Source organism: Lutra lutra, chromosome 8 (assembly GCF_902655055.1).
Source record: "Lutra lutra chromosome 8, mLutLut1.2, whole genome shotgun sequence".
In the NCBI taxonomy this organism is placed as follows: domain Eukaryota; kingdom Metazoa; phylum Chordata; class Mammalia; order Carnivora; family Mustelidae; genus Lutra; species Lutra lutra.
In genome coordinates, this window is record NC_062285.1 from 37488617 (window position 1) to 37515395 (window position 26779).

General features: G+C 34.8%; 1 protein-coding gene across 9 annotated transcripts in view; it reads right to left on the reverse strand.

Moving 5' to 3' along the window:
• ERC1 (ELKS/RAB6-interacting/CAST family member 1) overlaps positions 1-26779 on the reverse strand; it is a 559355-nt gene that overhangs the window by 297647 nt on the left and 234929 nt on the right. For 5 of the 9 annotated variants that reach the window (XM_047740147.1, XM_047740146.1, XM_047740145.1 and 2 more), the window contains 2 exons: positions 25406-25541; positions 5203-5334 (listed from right to left, as the gene is read on the reverse strand). In XM_047740147.1, the coding sequence (XP_047596103.1) occupies positions 5203-5334; positions 25406-25541 (268 nt within the window). The remainder of the gene's footprint in view (positions 1-5202; positions 5335-25405; positions 25542-26779) is intronic. The other 4 variants (XM_047740148.1, XM_047740150.1, XM_047740154.1 and 1 more) reach the window with 1 other exon arrangement.

Genomic DNA, 26779 nt, shown 5'->3' on the forward strand with positions numbered 1-26779 from the left:
CCCATGCATTAGTCACTTCCTCCAGGAAGCCTTCTATGCACCTCTCCGATCGAGATTATATGCCTGCTCCTCCTCTTCTACTGTTAATGCTCTCTATTCAGATCACTACCATGACACTTATCAAACTGAACCATAATTATAGGTTCATTCTTCAGTCTTTCCGAATAAACAATGAACTTCTTGAGGCAGAGACTGTTTTTATTACCTTTCTATTTCCAGCACCTAGTGTAATATCTGCAAAACTACAAGGAGTCAATAAATGTTTGCAGAAAAGAGTAGCATTCATTAGTAAAAGGATCATTATTTTATTTTCTGAGCATTACTGCCATTTAATTAAAAAAATGAGAAATATAGCTTACTACAAATGTTCAGACCAGTACAGGACTATGATTATATGGCCAAAGAATAAACTGTCAACTCTGGGAACAGTTAAAAGTAAGAAGGCCATGGGAAGTACTGGAGAGTACAACTCTAGTTTTATTAGCACACATCATCTTCTACAGGCTACCCAGTTACTAGTGATGCTTCAGTAGTGGTAACTTGTTCTGTTTGAGAAAGTATTTGGGTACCATGGTGATAAATGCTATAAAACTGATGGGATAGATTCGTAGCCAATAGAGAATTTAATGAATCTTTAAGAAGGAAAAAAGATGGGACACTTGGCAGTTGCCAGTTGCAGTCTGGACCCCACGCACTCTTGCACCTCGCTCCATTTCCTCCACGACTGTGTCTAACAAACCAGACATGGCTGAGGATAAGAAATTTGATTAAGGTGAAACTGAAGAAGATAGAAACACAAGAAAAAAATCCACTGCCTTCAAAAGTAACAACGGAACCGAGAAGCAAACAAGCGAATCATAATGAAGCATGTGCCACCGATATGCACCGTACATGCCATTAGCACCGCCTTCTTATTTTACTTCTTTTCAGCTATTTAACTTTGTAAGACGCAAAGAGGCTGGATCAAATTTAAGTGACTCTACTGCCCATTTTCACAATAAAGAATCAAGAACTACTGGCAGTGAAGGCCAAGGGAAGGAAAAGAAGTTGAACACTAAAAGAAGCAGCTGGGTATTCTGTGAGATTCAGAGTAAAAAACCAAGTGGGTCCAACATGTCCTGTTAGGCTGTAATACGCTGTTTAATCAGAGTGCCATTTTTGTTGTTGTTCAAGTGATTTTAATTATTGGAATGCACAATATTTAATATACAAATATGTGGGGGGGGGGGAAATTTTGAGGATATAACCCTAAAAAATGCTCATTGTTCTATAACTACTTGCAAATCATAGGTAAAACCTTATGATCTTCTAGGTCAAAATTTATATTTAACATTCAAGCCAAATATCATCAAAAATGGCAATTTAAAAAAATGAGTAACATTATTAAAAATGAGCTTTTAAAAATAAAAGTTAGAATTCATGTGCAAATTTCAGTTATACTGAGAGAATATATCTTTATCACTGCTCAAAACATTAAGAAATACTCTTCAGGAACAGATAGAAATCCAGCTTACTGAGCCACAAGAAAATACCATATTACTTGAGAGGCATTTTTTTAAACTTTAGTTAGCAATATAGTTGGCAAAAGCCTTCTTCAAAAAATAAACTTACTCTTAGTGAAGATATTTAAAACATTCTTTTCAAGTAACAAAAAAAAAAGCATTTCAAAAATTTAAGTTTTTTTTTTAATTTAATTTTATTATTTTGTTAGTCACCATACAGTACATCATTAGTTTTTGATGTAGTGTGCCATGATTCATGTTTGCGGATAACACCCAGTACTCCACGCACGTACTGCATTTAAATTTAAGTTGATAGCAGCACTGCTGAACTAAAGATGCTGCTCCCTACCTCCTCAGAATCCTGAGACTTTAGAGAACAGATTTTACTCTAGTCTCATTTTAAGAAAATGGACTCTCACGTTCAACAAAACACAAAACCTGCTAAAACTTGAGCAGAGGTTAAGTTTCAGAAGAAGAAAATCCATGTAGAAAAGCACAAAGCTAAAGTAAACAGAGCCCTTGGGATTCCCCTCATGGGATTATTCACTTTCATCTCTCCATTTGACAACACAGGTTATAGGACATCTTCCTTCGTGGGATCATTACACAATTTCTCATTTGGGGCATGGGCTCAATATGAAGCAGCATGTAGTACTGGGAATAAAGAAACTATAAGGGGATCTTATAAGAAGAAATTTTTTCCTTTTTGAGTTTTCCTCTCTCAAACTTTAAAAGGCTCTGTATTTTATTTTAGTGAAAAGAGATTATTCCCAAACAATTTTGCTTTGCTCTTCAAGAAATCAAGAGATATAGATATCCTCCTTCTATCAGAGGGAGTTATTTCTTCTCAGAGGCTAAATTTAGATAAGAGATAGATAATTTCTGAACCTGAATAGATAATAATAATGTCCCCAGCCAAAAAAGGCTTTATCCATTTAAGATATTTCAAAATGAGTATCTGTAGAGTACCTTGGTATATACAATTAATACGTATCAGTAAAATTAACAGTGGAGTTAGAGGACGGAAAAAGATAAAAATAAGAACAGAAGATGACAGCAGGAGGGGACAGTGGATGAAGGTTACACGGCCTCAGAAATACAAACATGAAAACAGCTTCTTCATACCTTAAACCACTTAGAGCCCAAATGACTGGTCTCATGCAATATTTCACTCAACAGCTTCAGAAAGGCAGTGAGTAGCAGAATGGTGGAAAAAAGATAAACAGGAAAGAGAGAAAGAAAAAGCATGCAATTAAAAGCAAATTACATATAGCCACTTTGGAAGACAGTTTCACAGTTCCTTACAAAGCTAACTATAGTCTTATCATAAAATCCAGCAATTCCCAGGTATTTACCTAAATGAGTTGATAATTTATGTCCATACAAAAACCTACACATAAATGTTCATAGAAGCTTTATCCATAATTGCCAAACATTGGGAGTAATCAAGATGTTCTTCAACAGGTGAAGGAACAAAGTGTGGCATGTCTATACAATAGAAAATTATTCAGAAGTAAAACAAAAGGAGTTATCAGGCCACAAAAAGACCTGGAAGAACCTTAAGTGCAAGGCTAAATGGAAAAATCAGTCAGAAAAGGCTACATACTGTTATTCCACCTATATGACATTCTAGAAAAGGAAAAACTATGGAGACAGGAAAAAGATCAAGGATTGGGGAGACAGAGGAAGGACAAACAAGTGGAGCACAGAGGATCTTTGGGGCAATAAAACTATTCTGCGTGATACTGTTAACAGTGAATACATGACATCAGACATTTATTTGGCAAAACCCACAAGACTGTATGAGATGAAGAGCGGACCAAAATTTAAGTATGGACCAGTTAATAATGTATCAATATTGGCTCATCAATATTAATAAATCTATCACACCAATGCTAGATGTTAACAACAGAGAAAACTGAGGTGGAAGAAGGAAAATATGGGAATTCCATGTACTTTCTGCTCAACTTTTCTGTAAACTATAAAACAAAACAAAAAAAACTGATCTAAAGTAAGTCTGTTTTAAATACTACATAAATGCATAAATATATAAAAATCAACCCCCCAAAAAACAAATTATAACTAGTTCACAAAAGAAGACATTTTAAAATTTAAAAACACATACTAGCAATTTATATGCCATAATGACATGATGTATTATCATCAATGGCCAACATTTCTACATGATATGTATGACCTGTCACTAAATAACAATCCCGAAGCAGAAAAAAATCTTTAAAGAAAGAAAAAAATGGGGACATTTTGAAAATAAAGGTAAGAATATAAAAAAGGGGGGCGCCTGGGTGGCTCAGTGGGTTAAGCCGCTGCCTTCAGCTCAGGTCATGATCCCAGGTCCTGGGTTCAAGCCCCACATCGGGCTTTCTGCTCAGCAGGGAGCCTGCTTCCTCCTCTCTCTCTGCCTGCCTCTCTGCCTACTTGTGATTTCTCTCTGTCAAATAAATAAATAAAATCTTAAAAAAAAAAAAAGAATATAAAAAAGGTAAATCAAGATAAAAGAAAATCCCTCTTCACCCTGGATCAATGACTGTCACCATCCCTTCTCTGAAGCTCTCCACTACCCAAGCTCTATTTCACTGTGTATCAGGAAATATTCAAATTAGAAGTGGACAAGGCATTTATGTAGGAACAGTGCACTGAAAGACTGTGAAAAGTTCCATTTTTCTTCAGTTTGGCTAAAAACTATCAGTTTGTCTTTCTTTCTATATTTAGCACTAAAGAAAGCATATCCTCATCCTAACACAGTTATGAAGGGACTCCCTTATGGCACACACTACATCACGTCTCCTTTGAAAATGTACCCCTACTTCCTTGCTGTGCAACTACCTTAACTCACAAGACCACAGTGGTCTCATCATGGGGGTTCCCCAAAAGATTCAGATTACCCTCTCATTGAATTTTTTACCTTTTTAGCACATACAGTTCTCCAACAAAGAAATGGAAAGGAAACAATAACAAAAACTTACACGTCATGATTCTCTAAGGGACACTCAAAACCTCCAATCACACTCACACTAGGAATTGAGATTAGAGCCTTCTCTTGTTAGAACCATTTCTTCCATTCACATTTCCCAATTTTACTTATCCTTTCTAACAAAAAGTCAAAAGCAAGCGTACTGGGATCTAAAAGACATAAAAACTATATAAAGCAAACACTACACACAGCAGGAGCAGAAGTCTTTAGCAAGTCACTTCAGGGCTGAGGCATGCTGCTCTGGGGCTCCCAAGTCCCATGATAACTATGTCCTTCATACTTGCTAGTAACCTTGTCAATATCTTGTGATAACTTTAACTGCTCTTTTGAACAAGGCAGGGTATAAAATAAACTCTTATTTAAATTTAACATTTTAACTCAGAAATGTTTGTGTTTTCCCATTCAATTTAAAATCAGGATTGTGACCAGTCTCACAGCAGACAAATTCCATTCTATCTCACCAGATAGAAGAGCATATACCATACCCATATATGTGAACTAAGCCCCAATTTATTAATGCATTGACTCTTAACATGAGCCATTCTTATGCAACCTTATTTCAATTCTTTTTTAGGTTTAAATACTTACACCTGATGAAGTGCTTTTGAAACCCTCTGAACATATGTACAGCTTACCTATACTATACTGGTTGGGTTTTACCTTGTGTTTAACCAGCAGCATTGCCAGTAACTGTATGAAATTGCAGACCTGTTTTTCAGCACTGGTCCTGGCTGACTCCTCTTGTGCCAGCACCATTTCTCGCTCTGCAGTTATCTGTACACTTTCTCTTAGTGCTTCTTCCAGCTCTTCAATCCTGTCATCCTTCTTACGGAGACTGTCCTGGAAAACGATGGAAGACTAGGTGAAGTAGACTAATTAGTTAACCCAAGGAGAGACTATTTATCAAGAAAGGACTATTTGCTTATTAAATATCCTTCCCTCCAGAAGTAAATCCAAGCCAGAAAGATATCTTCACAGAGCAAAGAACAAGGGAAGAAAAGAAGTAAAACAGGAGGTTGAAGTATATTATTAAGAGCAAAAGGTCAAGTTAGTTAAGCAAGAGAAATTAGTGATGGATTTGTTCTCTGTAACAGAGAGAATAAAACTGTCTTAAGCAGCATAGGCAGCAAGGGCTTGATTACTTAAAAACACAAAGCTGTTTCTGAATTACTTTCTAAACTGGGCTTTAAGCCAGCTTTGATGAAGCCTAAGTAATAAGACTTAATATCAAAACATTCTCTCCCTACAAAGTTCAGCCTTGATGAAAAAGTTAAATAGCATGATTTTTCAGATTATATTCTTCACACATCGACAACTGTCAGCAAACCAATTTAGAAAAAAAAAATAAATGAAAAAGAAAGTAGTTTCCTAATGATTTCAAGACATCAAAGGTTTCTCTTAATCTCATGGAGAAAACTAAAAATGGTCACTGGATATAAGTGATCAGGCTGAGAATGAGTAATTTAGTTAGCCAACCAATTCCCACTAACCTTGATATTCTAAATAAGTTTAAAAATTAACTCCTGGGAAGGCAAATATGGATTCCTAAAAGAAAGGCAAAATCCTACAGATTTTGAACATGTAAGAACATGTAAGAAAGGAAAGATCTTAAAATAAGAAGGGTAAATGAAGCAGAGTTCAAGCAGTATTAAGAATTAGATGCATCAGGTTATTATTAAGCATTTCCTCTTGAAATTTTTCTAGAACCGAAAGATTAAAAAGAAAGCGCTATCTTTTACTAATACAATTAAATTAAAAACAAAAGGACAAGAGTCGCTGAAACACTCTCCAACTTTCAGAATACTCATATCAGTAAAAGATATCAAAGGATTTTGTCATTCATCTATACAACTCTCATTTAATTAGACTGTAGTTCACTTTTTAAGTGTAAGGCACAGAAAGTCCTTCCTAACAATCTTGTCTTCAGAAATCCAGAACTGGAAATCTGTCAAAGGTAAATCAGTCTTTTCTCCTAGCACTGAAAGAATATCTTACTATTTAACATCTTGCATAATAAAAAGTTGATAAATCTTTTGTTCTCATTTTTCTCAACTAAAAAAAATGAGATTAAAAAAATATTCACATTTCAGTAATGTATGTCACATTCATTTGTTTTTAAGTGTTCATTTTTCTAGGAGAAAATGTTATAAAATAACCTGATTTAGCCCCATAAGTAAGGTTCTCTTATAAGGGCAGTTTAGCTATACCAAAAAAATGTTTTTTCTTGAAATCTTAATGCTTCCGGGTGGCCTGCCATGAGCAGCAAAGTGCAGCTTCCAAAACTGCTGAAGTTACTGTGGAACATTTCTAAAACAATGCCAAGCAGAGAGGGACAATAGAAACAAAGTCCAACATAGTTCCTTTTGATTCAAAGAATATGAAATGCAACAGAAGGATTATGTGGAAAGAGACAGATGCAATTGTCAGTGAATTCAGTCCTCTCAAAAACTCCAATGAATAACTTTATTTGTAGTAACATGGGCTTCTGAATTACAGATTGCTGTAAGCAAAAAGAAACACAAATGCTTCCTATTATCAACTGGTTCTGAATAACACAATATTATTATGTTTTTGTCCAGTCTGCTATATTCTGTACTCTTTTTTTTTTTTTTTTAAAGATTTTATTTATTTATTTGACAGGCAGAGATCACAAGTAGTCAGAGAGGCAGGCAGAGAGGGAGGGAGGAGGAAGCAGGCTCCCTGCTGAGCAGAGAGCCCGATGCGGGGCTCGATCCCAGGACCCTGAGATCATGACCTGAGCCGAAGGCAGAGGCTTTAACCCACTGAGCCACCCAGGCGCCCCTATATTCTGTACTCTTAACACTGTCTTTGCGAGATCTCCTGAAAGGCTTCTGTTATTCTAACCTAAACTGAGGCTGAAAAACTTATCCCAGATAGCTTCCCAGAACCTATTTCAAACAAACAGGATTATCTGCTTTTCTGCACTGGCTGAAAAATAGCTTTGTGGCTTTATCAGTAAAACTTTTTTAGAGAGAGGATACTTAGTAGTTTGTCATAATCCAGATAATCAGTTTTCATACTGAAAGTTTCATCAAAACCAGTACAAAAATCAGAGTCTATCCGATGAGCTCTGTGTACAAGGTCATTTATTTAAGAAAACTTTCTGGACTTAATGGTAAAGATGGCTCAAAATCCGTGTCCATAATAAGGACAAAGAACAAAAGTCAAGAAATACCACAAATAAAAATCAGAAAACCGTTAAAATATTATTTATGAAATACTATACATTACATAACTTATAATACAATTTGAAATCAATGTAAAATAACATATGGAACCATGCGGTCCAAGAAAGCTGTATTAAACCAGGGTAGTAACAAAAGAATGAAGACAGTGAATATTCTCATCACATTTAACACCAAGACCAACAAAGTCTGTAACTACTTTATCCATCTAGTGAGTAAAATGTGGCTCCATTTTCAGAATCTTAATAGATACCTGCTAAGGTAAACCAAAGAAGTTTTCTTTGTACGGAATTACACACCTTGAATCTTTTTCATTTAATAAAATATTGAGCCAATGCCAGAAATGAATAGAATCTTTTAGTTCTACAAATACTGAGGTCCTAAGCACACTGCTAGATCATATTTATAATTATCCTTCCTTTTTCTTACATTTTCACTGAAGATTAAATATATTTATTATACTGAGACTATAATATGGGTATTCTACCTTTTTTTTTTTAAGTTTAGAATACTAGAGAGAAGATTTTTAAGTTTTAGAAAGGCCAAAAATGATTGTCCACAAAGAAAAAAAATTGGAAGGCACTGGAATTTTTTTATGTAAAACAAAGAATCAGAAGACAACTGAAGTAATGCCTTCAAAACTCTGAAGGAAAGATGCTTTCTGATCTAGAATTCTATATCCAAACTATCAATCAAATGTAAGGGAAGGATGCAAAATCAAAATCTTAAAATCACAGACTCTCTCAGAAAGCTACTAGGGAGGTGGTCCATCAAACTTAAGTCAACCTAGAAAGAGGATGACATGGGACCCAAAAAAAAGGATATCTACCATAAATGAGTAGTGAAGGGAACCTCAGGGTAACCAGAAGCCTAGAGAATAAAGAGAATTCACAGGAGAGGATAGAAACTCAAGGAAAGATGTTTCCAAGAAAAAACGGTGGATGAACAGATTACGAGGTTAATAAGTAAGGGTTGATGAATTCTGTAATTACCAACATTGAGAGGAATGTTATAGTAGGAGAAAGGAATTTGGGAATAAACTGGTGATATGTATACAAATAAATAATAAAACAAATTTAAAAACACAATGCTATTATTACCACCAGGAAAAACTAAAAGTACAGTAGAGGAAATGTAATCATAATATACTATGTGCCTGAGACATAATAATGTAAAACTTATATTAAAGACGGAAAGAGGGAAGTATGTGTGGTGACTTGCTTAGAAAGGCTAATTCCTCATCATTCATAGTAAGAAGTCAGTAGATAATTAATGTCCAAATAAGAAAACAACAGTAAAAAAATGTCATTTGGAGAGGTGAAAGTGTTAAACAGTATTAGAAACAAGCAAAAGGGGTGAAAGCATGCTTGTCTCAGGGGAGCAGGAATCTAGGTTAGACAAGAATGAGGTAGAGGACTATCACTTTTATAAGCCATGTAGTATTATGTCACTTTGTAAATTATATAAATAAGCACTGTTAGAAAAAAAAATTCAAAATCGAATTTTAAAATGTTGAAAGAAAAGCAGATACTGCAAATAAATAAGAATACATGAATTTCTGGAAATAGTTAAAAATGTGAAGACTATTTCAGGTATGGATACTCTAAACATATGGGTTAACCATTTACTGGAAAGAGAAAAAACTGGGCAAATGTATCTCAAGACAGTGCCAATGGTGAAAAAAATATATGAATTTCAAGTCACTCTCTTCCTCATTTTGTTCAAAAGTTGAATTTCTTCATGCAAATAATTTGCATAGCAGGTCAAAATTATGAGAAATTCTTTTCCAGTCTTTAGGTAACCATGGAATATTCTAAATAAGAACATTTTTTTAAAGAGATAAAATATTCCAGTAAGTTCTGCTATTATTCTGAAAATACCTAATGCATAAATATACCAATAGCATATGTGTAAGACACAGCACCAAGCCAAGAGCTTTGAAAATTGTTCCCATCCCCCTTTCTGTGCAAATAGTTTCTTCTTCCCTTTTTTTTTTTTTTTTTTTAATACCTATGAAAACAGTAGTGAGTAGATTTTGGTGATAGAGTTTGATGCAAAATTCTAGTGACAGAACTGTTCATTTACACTGCACTTAGTGGTGTATTTTGGTTTGAACAAAGAGAAAAATCTCTATTCAATGCCTAAACTTTAAGTAGAAAAAGTGACGGTTATCACCCACTTCTCCAAATATGTGTAAGCCAATAAAATGTCAGTAAGGTATAGCACTTTCAGAAACTGCAAAACACAAAGGAGTTCGTATACTTCTGCTTTTGTTAACACAAAGCTGGAGGAAGTAAGGGGATATGAGAAAACCCCTGGGAAGTACTTCTTGGTTGCTCAAATAGTGACAGTGATTACACCAGATACATCCTAAGACTCTGACTATATGCTTTTACACATTTAATTCTATTTTCTCTTTTAAAAAGCCCACATACACCAGTCTTTAAGATAAATCATGAGGCAGTCCTGCCATTCTAAGACTTGCTGCTTTAGCTTGCAATAAAATCTTCTTCAGCTAATACATTATTTGAGTTGTCTAATACAGTTATAGAAAATACATTATTTGTGTTGTCCAATACAGCAAATACATTATTTGTGTTGTCTAATACAGCCACATGTGGCTACTGTATTAAACAACACAAATAATGAGATGTGCCATAAATACACACTAAATTTTGAAGACAGTACCAAAAAAGTCACGTAATAATCCTCACATTGATTATATGTTGAAATGATAATATTTTGGATATACTGAATTCAATAAAGAACATTATTAAAATTATTAAGTTTCCTTTTGGTTTTTTTAAATGAAGCCATTAGAAAATTCAAAATTACATATGTACCCACATTTCTATTTTTGCTGGACAACACAGCAATAACTAGAACACATGTTATAAATACATCTCTTGGGGTGCATGGGTAGCTCAGTCAGTCAAGTATTTGCTTTAACTTGGGTCATGATCCTGGGATCCCGAGAATGACCCCTGCATTGGGCTCCCTGCTCGGTGGGGAGCCTGCTTCTCCCTCTCCCATTCCCCCTGCACGGGCTCTCTCGCTCTGTCAAATAAATAAAAGCTTTAAAAGAAAATAAGTTCATCTCTTTTCTTAGCTCAGAGCCCATTAACATAGAAATACGAGTTACATAGGTAAGAATCCTTATGGCAAACTGCCTAAAATTCTAGGAATCTAAAGCACTGAAAGGTACTGCAATAGTAACATTAATAAAACGAATTCAAATAGCATTAACTTTCTGCCAACAGAGAAAAACAAACTGGATTTCAAGGAAAAAAATTCAATATATGGCATATCACTTTAATACATAGGATATAAAGTGCCTGTATTAGTTGTTTACTGTTATATAACAAACTGCCTCAAAACATAGCAGCTTAAAATAACAGTGAACATTTTTTTTTATCATGCACAGCTTCTGTGGGTCCAAAACTCAAAAACAGCTTAGCCAAACAGTTCTGGTTCCAGGGTCTCTTGTGGGGTCACAGTCAAGATGTCAGTCAGGATTCGGTCCTCTGTTTCCACTTACATGGCTGGCAAGTTGGTGATAGCTATTGGCAAGGGGCCTCTTTTCTTCTCCACAGGGCTACTTGAGTGTCATTATGATATGGCGCCTGGCTTTCCTCATAGCAAGTGACCCAAGAAAACAAGACAGACACAGCAGTATCTTTTATGATTTAGCTTCAGAAGTCACATACTTCCACTTCTGATGTTTTCTATTGGTCACATAGACTAATTCTGATACAATGTGGGAGAGAACTACACAAGAGCTTGACCACCAGGAGGTAGGGATGATCTGGGGCCATCTTGGAAGATGATTATCGTAATATGCTAGAGTATACTTCCAGCATAAGAAAACTGAATTATCAACAAAGCAATGGGGCATGAAAACAGTGATTATCACAACTGCGCCTGACAGAAAAATACCTGTTAGGATAACAGGGTCTTTACCAGAAAGACAGAGCTTTTTTTATGAGGTTATATTGAAATGGAACCAAATGACACTAGATTACCTAAAATGTAAAAGGCAAAGATTAAAGATACTACACAAAATTAGGATATCCATTGGATATGAGATGAGCAAAATATGCCTTTTGTCAAAAATTATTCAGAATAAAACTTGCAATTGGATTGAGTTCTAATGAAATATTTTCTTATGACTAAGGTAAAAATGAAGAGGATTCCAATTCAATTTGTTAGTAGTTCAGTACTAAGAATACTCAATGATATGAATGGTATATCACCAATCAATCAGAGGTCAACTAAAAAAAATTACTGGGTGGATGTTTAAAGAGCTATATATAATAGCAGTTATTTAATAAATTCAGTCTTCACATTTTAGTGACGCTCTTTGGGGAATAAACCCATTTTTAAGGAAATTATGAGAATGAAGTATTCCTGGTCTTGTTGGCCCCCAATGACTAAAGACCCTCCTTACATCCTGTTCCTTTATGAATTTTCATTAAAATTGATTTTACTCTTGAAAGGCAAAAAAAAAAAAAAAAAATCATAAAATTTAGCAAAAAATAAGTCTAATTTAAAATTACAAAGAGGGGAATTATTTGTACTGTTTGGAGCTATCCAATTTTCTAGCCCTCATTTATGAGAAGAATATCAAATTGGCAGCATTGGGTGGGGGGGGCAAAAACTACATAGAGAAAGAAACTTGAATTTCATTCACCTGCTGTAACTTGGAATTTTACTCTGTTTAACCAATTTAGGCAACCCAAAATTTAGACATGTACTGTAACTCACTTAAAATCTATCTGTAGACAGGGAAGGAACATGCTTCACCATTTTAAATAGTTCTTATCACTTAAAATGAAAGTAGTATCTTTAGAATTTTACTTCAACTGCTACAAATTATGTTTGCAATCATCAATTCTAACACAGACCAGTTTTCCTACACCTAGATTAGGTGCTGAAACCTACTTACTATGCCAACTACACTTACCAAATAAGGTCAAATAAGACCACTTCATTTACAGAGTGTAGGGTTCAAAGCAGGTTTGTGTGACTAGTTCTGGGCGGATGGTAAAGGGACAGAGGAAGTGGGAAGCTACCAAAAAATTCCTCATATCCTTAAATAAGAAGACTCCTACTAGTCAAGAAATCAGGGCAAAAGCTGTGACACATTAACACACATTAACAAGAAGACTGGATTCTAGCAAATACCATATGACAACTACTGACACTCATCTGAACTTTGCTTCTTGGCATCAGCTCTATCAACATCAACTACATACCACTGCAGCTGTTAGACTCTAGTCTCCACTGCCTTTCCTTCAAACCAAACATTCAATAAGAACAGTGAAGGCAAAACAATCAACGCAGCAGTTAAAAAATAATTTTTTGTTCTCTTCAAATATCGCCATCAAAATTAAAAGGGAAAAGTTTCAATACTACAGTAACCTAAAAAGAAATCATTTGATAATGACAGATCTTATTAAACTTTTCCTTTTGTCAGTAGCAGAGGGAAAGTCACTGCAGATCTCCCACAGATTATCCAAGGTAACCCAGCCTCCCCTGTTCACCTGTCCCTTTCCCAACTTGAACTCTGCCGTGATTATGGAGGTCATTTCTTTGGGTTAATATTAAGAGCTGCTTCCTTTGGAGTAAACACCACTTACCAAAAAGGCTTTAACATGTTCTGAAAGATATTAATGTTAACTGCTATCCATTATCCTTAACGTAAAGAGACAGTAATTCTTTATTACTCTCCACCCCACTGCTTATTCTTCCTCCCTTTTCCCCATCCCCCAAGCATACACACACAGCAGAAGATTTCATTTAAATCATTCAACATGTCAGAATTCAATTACCAACTACTCATATGCTTACTGGGGGAAAAAAATTGAAGCCAGATGCATTAATAAAGTCAATTTTAAGAAAAGAAAGCTAGCCTAACACAGAGACAGAAATTGGTTATACACCAACTACTTTTTATTTTAAGGAAATGCTTGGGGTTAAAATTTAAAGAGATTTTCTTCCCCCTTCTGTCCAAAGTCCCTCAAATATCTCCCCTGTTTTAGAGAACTCTGTTACGACCTTAATAGTTAAAAATCAAAGTCAAACGAGCAGATGGGTTTCATTAAAGAAACAAATATATACATATAAAATGATGCTTTTACATAAATAATTTTTACAGAGCATATTGTACAAATACCCATGTAGATAAGCCAGGTTCTTATCTTAAAAATTCTGGGAGCTGGGTATCAGAAACTTGGGCAAGGACATAGGCTTTGCCTAATCTTACTACACATCTCTTCTGATCAATAATGCTTATAAAAACAACAAGCATACATTTTCAAAGCCTTTACCAAAATCCCAAAGATAATCTTTTACTTAAAATAATAAACAACTGATGTGGTCCATAAGAGAATGACGTTTGTCTTTGAGGTCTTGGCAAAGGGGATACATAATACCTGCTTCTGCTCTCTTAAAAATAAAAAGGATCTTCTCAGAGACTTCACTTTCCAAATATAAAAGAGGGGTTTCCACAACAACACAAAAGAAAGGACTAAACCATTCATTTCACTGAAGTGAGGACACAATACTTCTAAGAATTTTAGTGCCAGATGTAACTTTAACTACTCATTATTTTATGGAGAGGATTCTTGTAATAAGCTAAAAGGGTGTTGGCTAAAGGTTTCCATAGAATAGGTCTAATTTAACAGCAAGAAGCAGCTTAGTAGGCTACCTTCACATGAATATTATCAATAAACACTCCTTCAGTACCTTTCACTGGATATCAAACAGAACTGATTTTTGGCCAGAGAAAAGTATCTATAGAGTCCATTTCAACACTGTAGAGTTCCTTAAAATGATTTTATTACTTGTTTTGCTTTTTTCTAAATGATAAAAAGCAGCACAGTTTGGGCTAAAAGCTTTAAAAAATCACACACATGCCAACAATTTGAGTAGGTGCTTCACCTGCAGGAAAACCAAATTTTCAAGTTAATTCCATCAACTATGCAAAAGGTTGTTAAAATGGATGCTATCTGTATGTATACTCTTCCAGTGTAATCCCTAAGTCTACTTAATATTTGCCGAGAACACCAATAAAACCCCACCTATGCCCATACTCTAGACAGAAAAAAGAACTGTCTTGCCAAGAAAAAAAATTAATTAAAGAGGAAGAAATAATACAGGATTAAATCTTTAAATAGGTCGAGAATGTCTGTTAAGAAACCAAAATTGATTTTTACAAGAACATCGTTAATAGATCAGAAGTATCTAATCAGATGACGCATCCCATAGTATTTCTAGAAAGGTATCAGACACTCTTAATTTTTTTTAAAGGTTTTCTTAAATAAGTATCCCCATGGCCAATGTGAAAACCAAAGATAAGTAGTCTTCATTTCAGAAAGGAAAAAAAAAAAAAACTCTTACTAAAATGGAAAAATTATTTTTGACAGAGCAAATCCAATCAAATTTTAAAGAAAAACACAAATGTTTCACCGATAATGCATCTAAAAAGAGAATATGCCTAAATATATGTAAAGTTTCCCTATCTCTATTTCTATTGTTTTCACTGTCTTTGAACTTTATTCTTAATATTCATTGGTCTCAGGAGAGCTGACTCACAAGAGCTGCAGTGTTCTTTCAGCAGCCCCATTAATCTCTGTGACAGTAGCTTCTCTCAAGGTTAAATTCAAATACTTATCTTTGTTATAAATAAAAACAAAGCACTAAACTACTACTGATATGAGCTTCTAACCCCTCACTATTTTAGACTCCTTTGTCTTATTAGAATATGACTAAAACTTGCAGTTTTGTCAAAAGATAAAGTGAGTGTTATTGCTTAAAGAAAAAAAATATTTAAGGTAAATATTCTCAACTAACCGAAAACCCGGTATTTCCTTTGTTAAAATATGGGAACTCCTTAAAGGGTAACCCATGAAATTTTAGTGAATACTAAGATGCTAAATGTTGTAGCATCATACAAGGTTTTTTTTTTAATTTTTCAATTAAATTTTTAATTTAAGAATTTTAATTTTAATTTTTAATTTGTAACTAAATCTTTAAATTTTATTATTTATAACAATGATAGCTGCACTTAATGAATGGCTACCTACCTAAAACGTTATTTCAATATTTCTGAAAAGAAATGTTTAAAATAGCCCTTAACCTAAGGCAGATAGAAACTAGTCGAGAAGAGAAAAGTGATTAAATCACACAGGAATAAATATAGAACAGTAAGAAGTAGAAAACAATAAAGTACAATTAAACATACAGGCTGAGGAACAAGGAATAAAACAATAACAAAACAGAATGTAGAAATCATCAACAAAGGTTAATTTTAAGCCAGAATCTTTAGGTGGTAAAACTGGAAATCCAAAGAGAAAGGATTCTGTGTAAGAAAAAGAACATAGATTAGAAAATCAATAAACCATATTTAAGAAACATAAACACTATCAGCTTCTCTAGGATACAGTAGCTATGCTAGTAAGTATCTCACCTAAAAATTAGGTTAGAAATAAAGGTTTGGTTGATGGGAGAATCCAAAGGCCAAGCTAAGATGCCTGTGAACAAGGAGGGTTCTGGACATCTCTTGATGCCACTGAAATAAATAAACACTTTTAAAGAGAACTATGTACAATGTACCAAAACCTGGTTCCCAAACTCAAATATGTGGGGGAAACAGCACACAAATTATTAGTATGTAATACAAAGTAAGCGAAAATAAGCTCTGAAATCAAAGCAGAAACAAAGTCTAATAGAATTACAACACAGGGCCTGATTAATTCCAACTGTGAGGATTTAGGCAGGCTGCACAAAAGGGAGGAGCATTTGATCTGAACCTCAGAAGATGGGCAGGCTTTCAACAGAGAGTTTTTCGAATCGCAACATCACCATCAGTCAAATCAGCAAAGATTATGCTTTCATATAATGTTTATTTAGGAAGGAAGAAGCCCTTTTTGGGATTTGCCTGATTTCAGTTTTTTATACAGCAATTACTGTAGTTCGTAAACTGCACAATAACACTCCTTTTGACATATTCACCATATCACAGCACTCAGCACAGTGACAATTCCATAACAGGCACTCAATAAATGTTTACTGAGGACAACTACAGATTATCCTGAAGTCTTATTTAGCCAAGTAAAGTAAAATACGGCTTATAAAAAACATTAATGAAACAACTCAGAACTAATTTAAAACAGAGCTAAAATCCTGAGTAAGGAAAACAAAATTCAGCAAAATTAAATGCTGAATATCAAAGGAAGAGGCACTATAATTAAAAAACATGATAATAGGAAAGACTCATTGCCAATATGTACTGCATTGCTTTTATCATTCATGTCCTATATTTGTGAATATCAACTGGAATTGTAAAATAGTTTAAATGTATGTATGGATCATACTAGAAACACTTTAACCATCGTATAATCAAGTCTTAACATTAGTTATCTATATACCCAAGAAAGACATTACAAAGACCTTGTGACCTTAGGAGAGTGAGTTTTGGTGAGTGTGTGACAGAAAAATTTTTCAGGGGAAGTGTCTGCATCAACATAGGACTATTTAACTATCTCCAAGGTCAATAAGGTATGAAGACATCTATTTACTTTAACCCAAGGAGACCACTGCTCTTGACCATTTTGAATACACTGGACCACACCACTCAACTATGCTGTCCTCATTCTCAGCCTCTCAGCACCATTAGCATGAAGTATTTACTCCCTCTCGGAAGACAATCTTCTCTCTTGCCTTTTATAATGCCTTACTCTCCTTTTCCCTCCCACCTCAACTGGTCTTTTCATTTGTTTCCTTTCAAACACCATCTTCTCCCACCCAAACCCATCTTCACCTACTGAGGACCTTAAGGGCTCAACTCTAACTCCATGCTCTTCTGTTAATATTTTACCTGTAGATGATATCACTGATTCTTATAGAGTTCAGAATGATTTTTAAACTCAGATCCCCCAAATTAATTTACCATAATTTCTATTTATTACTTGGTTAGTTTTATCATTATGGTATATTGTCTTCCCCATAAGACAATATGCTCCAGAAGGGCAAGAAATAAGACTTTTCATTACTATAACCAACTCTAGCAACAGACCTTTACACTTAGAAAGCATTTGATGAATTTATATGGAATAAATGGAAGACATCAAGGAAAATGAATGAAAAGTAAGCTTAATATCTTAGAGGAATAGAGACTAGTCAAAGCACATCAGCTCTAACAAAAGAGCCATATTATCATATCATGGCTTTACAGTTTGGGTCGAATTTTCAGAACAATCAACTTGCTCAACTAAATTCTACATTAAATTAAACCGTTAGGATATCAAACAATATAGAGAACACAATAACATCTGCATTGCAAACATAGAAACAGTATTTCAAAAAAAGCCTAACATATCTATCCTGTATCATTAAGCTTGGAGGTAAGAGGTTTTTGAAATTGATAGCTCATTTCTTTCAAGGGGATAGGAAAGTGAAGTAGGTAATTAAAAGTGCTGAGAAAAGAGAGTCAATGACAACTTTAAATAAATTTTTTATTCTGAACTAATTATAAATATACAGAGAAACTGCAAAATTAGTACACAGTTCCTATATACCTCTCCACCCAACCTCTTCTCATGTTAAGAGCTTACATAACCACGGTAACAATGATCAAAATTACGAAACTGACAATACTTAACCAAAGTACAATACTTTTTACCAAACGAAAGGCCTTATTCTAATTTCAACACTTTTTCCCTAATGTCCTCTATCTGTCTCAGGGTTCAATCCAGGATCTCACATTCATTTACTTAACATTTCTTCTAAGTTCCCACCAACCCTCCTATAACAGTGTTCAGTCTTTGTCTTTCATGATCTTGATACCTTTTTAAAGTATACTGCACAGTTATTTTATAAAATGTCCCAGAATATGGATTTGCCTGGTATTTTCTCATGACTGGAATACGATCATTTTTTGAAAAATAGCAACACAAAAATGATACTGTCTCCTTCTCAGTATATGTGACTACTGGTAATGTTAACCTTGATCATTTTGTTAAGGTATTCGCTAGTTCCGTTCACTGAACCATTACAGTCTTACATTAGTAAACATCGCAGGGAATATATTTTGAGACTATGCCAGTCTTATGATGATTTAAATGTTCACCCACTAATTTTCACAAGCATCAGTGGATCTTGTCTGCAACAGTTCTTACTGAGGTGTTTGCTTCACGGTGATTATTTAAAATCTATTTCCTTGGGGCGCATGGGTGGCTCAATGGGTTAAAGCCTCTGCCTTCGGCTCAGGTCATGATCTCAGGGTCCTGGGATCGAGCCCTACATCGGGCTCTCTGCTCATCAGGGAGCCTGCTTCCCCCACTCTCTCTGCCTGCTTCTCTGCCTACTTGTAATCTCTGTCAAATAAATAAAGTCTTTAAAAAAAAAAAAAAGAACACTTTAAAAAAAAATCTATTTCCTTCTACACTTACTAATTAGAAATCTTCTTTGGAAAAGAGATACCCTTACTCCTGCACTAACTTTCACATTTGATTACTTATATCAGTATGGACTCATGAATATTTATTTCATTCTATGGATTAAAATATCATTATTTTTTTTTAACTCAAATTGTTTTAGCATGAGCTATCAGATGCTCCTTTAGGTTGGCTCCTATGTTCTTTCTACAAGTCCCCATTTTTCTGTTGAGCACTTTCCTATTTTCTGGAACCACAAAGTTATCCAGGCTCACTGTTTATTTTCCCTGCCCCAGCCCTGAAATCAATCACTTCTCCAAGATGCCTTGGTCCATTTCACTGCAGAAAGGTATACAGCAACCAAAATCTGGGTGTTAGGTATGCGTATTGCTTCTAAGCCCTCTTAATGGACAGTTAGGAAATAAAAGCATGTACAATAACCCCATACATATACACACAGTAATATTTCTACATCTAACTGCATATAAATTAAATACCATGACTTCGTAGTAATATCTCTTGATTCTAGTCCAATACCATAGGGCTCATTTAAGCCTTCCCATTTTACTTATTTATAAATTCTTGAACAATGAAAACTTAAGCCCTCATTATCAATACTTATTTGAATTCTAGTACACATATCAAGTACTTTCAGAATGGCTAGCCTATCGTCTGTGAGAAACACATTACTAGATTACAAGATTTATTTTTTTTAAAGATTTTATTTATTTATTTGACAGAGAGAAATCACAAGTAGGCAGAGAGGCAAGCAGAGAGAGAGGAGGAAGCAGGCTCCCTGCCAAGCAGAGAGCCTGATACGGGGCTCGATCCCAGGACCCTGGGATCATGACCTGAGCCAAAGGCAGAGGCTTTAACCCACTGAGCCACCCAGGTGCCCCAAGATTACAAGATTTATATACAGTTCTATTTAGCTTAATAGCATTCAATCAAGAAAATATTTTCCAAAGCGACTTAGGTTAGTTCTCTTCTTCCCTGCCCCTTTGAGGGTGTTTGTATTATTTGTTTATAAAACAAGTTTGCTCGTTAGTGTTTGTATTCTCTTTTGGTTTCCCCCAATGCATCTGATTGGTTTTGTTTACTTAGGTTTTAGAGTATGTGAAATATTACTGCGGTTTGGAGAGTCAGAGCTATTCTCTAGAGATATGCTAGGAGAAGGTTCTCTTCAAACGCACCACCCCAATTCCATTTCCCTCTTCTTTCCATTCTTCTTCCCAACACTCCCATAGATTACTGGTCTCTCTACTTTCTAGTTTATCCTTCCTGTTTTCTTTTGTAAAAAAGATCAGATATGTGTATATTTTCTTATACCAAGATTAGCATACAACAAATAGTTTTTGTGCTTCTCCCCCTCCTCAACTTAATGGGATGTCCAGGAAATCATTCCGTATCAGCTCATTAGAGATCTTCCTCTCTTTTTTAAAGCTGCCAAGTCTCCAATGTGTGGGTGTACCACAGGAGATTCAAGCATTCTCTATCTATGGGCAGTTAGGTTGTCCAATAGTTCACACTTACCAACAACACCGAAAATAACTTTTTATGTGAATATTTTATACTGCTGGAGATGCATCTTCAGATACAACGAGATGATGGATACCCAGGTCAATAAGCTAACTGTATATGTATATGCTAATTATAACCCACATTAAAAAATCTTGTTTGAGACTTTACTAATTTTTAAGAGTATAAAGTGACTTCTAAAACCAAAAAATTTGAAACTAGTTAATATATCTTAGTTATAACTGTCCAAAATACAAAGGTACAAACAGAATACAATGGTATGCAGTCATATCTTAAAAAGGACACTCATAACTAAGGCCATGATAAACAATGGCCATGTTTATAGTTTGCAGGATTCCCAAGTTCCCTCCATTATCAGGTATGATTTTCATTTCATATGTAAGGAATTTGTTTAATCTTTTTGGAACATTTTTAATGTGATGAGCCAAGAACAATGAGTAAAGTAACAACTTATTTCCAAACTCATGCTCTGCCGAAAAGGAATACTTTAAGTTCCATCTAAATATTCAAAACATGGAAAACTGGGAAGAAATGAACTTATCTTTTCAAAACACTTTCAAGATAAAGCTTAGAATTTTGAAGTTAAAAAAAAAACAGTACAGCAAGGACAAATGTGCAAATATTACACACAACTATCAAGAACAAACCTCACATATGATATTGAACAAAATAAGTCACAAAAGAATAAATTTGATGACTCTATATAAAATAAAAATATGTAAGGCTAACTTATACTTTTTATTTAATATATACACAGGTTGCAAAGAGCAATAAAAGTCTAAGTAATAATTTTCTCTGAAGGAAGGGAGGAAATAATGATTGGGAAGGAATACACATGTGACTTCTGGGATACCAAAAATCTTCTCATTTTCTGAGATGACCACTTTGTATGTATTATTTACACTGTGTGTATACATATGCTTTTTATTATGTATTTTTTAAAATATATTTATCTGGGGCGCCTGGGTGGCTCAGTGGGTTGAAGCCTCTACTTTCAGCTCAGGTCGTGAGCCTGCTTCCTCCTCTCTGTGCCTGCCTCTCTGCCTACTTGTGATCTCTGTCTGTCAAATAAATAAATAAAATCTTTAAATAAATAAATAAATAAATAAATTTATCTTTCAGAATAAAGAAAGGCAAATTTAAAAAGCAGTACTACTGCTTTGTGGCAAATTGTAATTTCTGCTAGGAGGAGTGAAGCCACAATAAACTACCATAGTTGGCAGTCAGTCACTGAATAACAAAACATGAAAATGAACCTTCTAGTTTTAAAGCAGGTTCAAATCTTCACAAACAAAACACACTATGTGCTTATTAACATGATCAAAAGAATTAATCTTTGGAAGGCAGGTGGCATCTGATGAAGATAAAATATTCATTATTCATCAAAGTTGAAAACATTAACTATATTTTTTAACACGATAGAGAACATATTATAATCCTAGAATTATTATGCCTATAATGGAAATACTAAAACAATTCCTTCCATTTGCATTTCCTAGTTCATAAAAAACATCAATAAGTGAGCCCAAATATATATGCAGAAATTTAAAACACAAAAAGATTCAGGTATTAAGAGCTACTGTTAATACAAATCTTAAATCAATTGCTTTTCTACTATTTTACTCCCATGAATTCTGTGATTAGCCATTTCTCCAAGTATCTCTAGCTTCTTTTAATGGGGAATCCTATTCAGAGATCACAATCTGAATGCTAGCTACCACCAGGTTGTCATTTGCACTAAAATGGTTAAGAAGTAAGTGGCAAAATTAGTAAAAGAGCTGAGATCAGATGCAAATTATCCTATTTGTAATACTATGCCCTTTCCCTGTGTTTCAATAAATTACATCCATGTGTATCTTGCATATGGCCATGAACTATCATTTCTCATAAAATTTATAGCCATCACTTACTGAGACACCTTGGAAAAATCATTCATCTACACTAAATTAGTTTTCTATGTAATATATAAATAAATAATCTGACTTACTTCTTAAATTATACAAAGAGGAAATGGGATATTACACATGAAGGTTTTTTTTTTTTTTTTAAAGATTTATTTATTTATTTATTTGACAGAGAGATCACAAGCAGGCAGAGAGGCAGGCAGAGAGAGAGGAGGAAGCAGGCTCCCCGCTGAGCAGAGAGCCAGATGTGGGGCTCGATCCCAGGACTCCGAGATCATGACCTGAGCCGAAGGCAGTGGCTTAACCTACTGAGCCACCCAGGCGCCCCAACATGAAGGTTTTTTTGATGTTAACATAAAAACTGACAAAAGATTAAAAGGGCATCTTTCAGTTTACACAGATAGACTAGTAACAAAACATTAAAGGGACAGAGGGCACAAGATAAATGAAACCGTTAAGGAGATAACATAAATAAGGGCTTGTCCTATAAAATAAATATTTTCTGTAATTAAAAATAATGTGATCGTACTTCAACAAATGAGGTTGAAAGAAATCCTAGGAATAGCCTATTAAATAATTTCATCAAATATAAAGATGCCAATTCAAACTTGTGAGCAATGAAATAATTTCCTATCAATAACCTAGTGAAATTTAGCAATGAAGAAAAATAAGACCCTCATGACACAAAATACCTTAAAATAATTTAAATTAAAAAGTAGGGATGCCTGGGTGGCTCAGTGGGTTAAGCCTCTGCCTTCAGCTCAGGTCATGATCTCAGGGTCCTGGGATCGAGTCCCACATTGGGCTCTCTGCTCAGCGGGGAGTCTGCTTCCCCCTCTCTCTCCGCCTGCCTCTCTGCCTACTTGTGATCTCATGTGCTCTCTCTGTCAAATAAATAAATAAAATCTTTTAAAAAAAGAAAAGAAAAAGTAAAGGTAAGGGGTGCCTGGGTGGCTCAGTGGGTTAAAGCCTCTGCCTTCGGCTCAGGTCATGATCCCAGGATCCTGGAATCCAGTCCCACATGGGGCTCTCTGCTCAGCAGGGAGCCTGCTTCCTCCTCTCTCTTTGTCTGCCTCTCTGCCTACTTGTGATCTCTGTCCAATAAATAAATAAAATCTTAAAAAAAAAAAAAATGTAACGGTGAGGGCACCTGGTTGGCTCAGTTGTTAAGCATCTGTCTTCGGCTCAGTTCATGATACCAGGGTCCTGAGACTGAGCCCCGCATCAGGCTCCCTGTTCAGCTAGGAGTCTGCTTCTCCCTCTCCCTCCTCCCTCTGCCCCTTCTCCTGGCTTGTATACGCTCTGTCTCTCTTTCTCAAATAAATAAAATCTTTAAAAAAATATATAGGTAAAAAGTGAAAGCCCAGAACAACTTAAAAATATTTGTAGATAAATATTTATATGTTCCCTTAACAGGAATAAATGAACCAAAAAATGCTTGGGGAAAGGGCCAACACGGAGGAGAAATAATATCTGATTTACATTAACAAATGACAATTTAAGACATGAATAAATACTTAGCCTCACTGGTAATCAGAGAAATATAAATTTAAACAAAAATTAAATATTTTCCATCCATCAGATTGGCAGAGAGGAAGAGAAAATTGGCAGTATTGACTGTTGTTGGCAAGAGGAAGGGAAAATTGGTATGCTGCTTTATCAAAAGGTGCTGCATTTGAGAAAATATATACTATTCCTATAAGCACTACGTACTTTATAATCAATAAAATTTATATAAAAGATGAATGAAAAAAGAAATTAAAAATACGTCTGAAATAGAATTTGTTGTAAAGCCTAAAAATGGCTTCCACAATAATAACTCTTCCAAATCTCTCCAGTAAAGATTTCATGATAATGCAACTGTGACAAAGTCCCTCATACCCAATTCGAAGCTGTAACGAGAGAAAAACGAAATGACAATGGCTTAGCAGTCTTGGCAGAAGTTTCAGAGGTTTCTAGCAAAGCTTATGATATTCTTCTCTAAAATTTAAACCTTCATTCTGACAGGCTAGAGATCCAGAAAGTCTCAGTTAAAGTCACGGCTGAGCCACTTTGAAAACTGTGTGCATTTAGGCGAATAATTCAATTTCTCTGAGTCTGTTTCCTTATCTATAAAATGTGTACAAAACCATCTGTCCCACTGGATCACTGAAAGGTTAGAAACCATGAATGACCAGGGCCTAGGGCCAAGTACTGGGCACATATACACACTTCTCATATCATCGCTACTCCTATCGTTATGGAGTCTAATTTTACCCTAATTTGTGAATCATTAGGTCTACACATTAATTATCACTCTGCTGAAGTAAAAAATTATAGTTTATACATCCTGTATGACTGTGAAATATGCTCTCTACATTGAATGTTTAAAAAGGAGGGAAAGAAAGAGGGAGAGGGCAAAAAGGAAAAGGCAGGGGAAAAGGGAAAAGAAGAATGAAAAACACAGGAGGAAGCTCAACAGACACGAACCAAGTTTAGCAATGCACTTTAATGAAGGAAGATGGCAAACTGTAACACGGACCACCCTGAAGCTTAACAGAACCCACTCATTAAACTGACATTGAACTTACCAATTAAATGTGATCGACTTGAAGCAAGGTGAACTTTCTCCTATGCTGGGATGTCCTCACAAAGCTGTGGAATAAAACTTGCCTTTTCTATTTAAAGCCATTCCTTTATTGCTAAACAGTTGGGTCTCAGAGGAAGGCAGCAAGCAGGGTTACAAAGAGAAAAAAGAGGAGGATAAAGATGAAGAGGAAAACAACATGCAATTATGGATCAAATCTCTTCACCCAATCCTTTCAGACTGTCCTCGTGTTCTAACCTGTAGTTGCTGGGAACTGTCATTGAGATTGTCCTCCCTTCGTCGAGCCTCCTCAAGCATCTGTGCGCTCTTCTTCTTTTCCACCTGTTCCTTGTGCTTCAGATTTGCAACCTTCTTATTCTGGTCTTTCACTTGCCTATTGATAAAGGGGAGAAAAACCAAGCTTTTCATATATATGCACAGAAAAGAACATTTTCATTTACAAATCTATACCATCGACACCAAGTAACAGCTGAAAACGAACAAAGAATTCTTGCTGCAAGATTTTTCTAACAATTAAAAATTCTTTCCTACCAAGGGCAGCAAATTGGTTGCAATGATATTTCAGAAACTAAGTTTAAGCACGTACTTCATGAAGCACAAAGCCGTAAAACATGAGAAAGGCACCAGGTAGCCTGAAAAAAATCAATTCAGAGATTTATGTTGGAAACAGGGAAAGGCTACCAACATCAGTGCTATGAAAGAGTAGATTGGCCAATTAAGAAAGATTTGATATTCTAGCTCTAATGTTACTATTATTAAATATTTCAAACTTTCAAAGACTACATATAAAATATATGAATATGAAAATAATGATGTAACAATATGGGAACCCCACTTAACCAACCAAAGATTATACGTACTTCTGAAGTTCCTAATCCTATTCCACTGCTTTCACACTAAAATAAGAAAGCCTTATATTCTAAATGTTGTGTTTAAGATCCCCCTGCTGTTATTATAGTATGCTACTAAATCGCTTATATAGGGATACTTCATTAAGTTTGAATGCTTTTGAAATTCATATATGGTTTATTACTAAATGATTTTCTTTTCAATGCATGTTTTGAGACTCATACTAAACAATGAGTTAATGCAGTTTTTTCAATCCCTTCAATTTTCACTACAGTATAAATATAAAGCAAATGTTTCAACCCATTCCCAAAGTGATGAACAGTGCAGTTGTTTCATTTTTCTATTATGAGCAATGCTGCTAGTTATGCTTTGCTAGTTTTACCTATGCAAGAGTTTCTCTAAGGCGAGGGCCCAGAAACTGAAATGTTAGGCCATACAATAGGTATACCTTCAGATTCACTAATTATTTTCCAAGAAATTGCATTAACTTGTATTTTGACTAGTAGTACACAGCAATACCTGTTACACCTCTAGGGAATCAATAACACTTAGTACTATCTGACTTTCTAAATATTAACATATATAGATAGATATAAATAATATCTCATTGTACCTTTAAAATGCATATTGCTAACTACCAAAGCTGAACAACTCTTCTTTATTCTTTTCTTCTTTCTTCTCTTTTCTTAAATTTTAATTCCAGTATAGTTAACATACAATGGTATATTAGTTTCAGGTGTACAATATCATAATTCAACAATT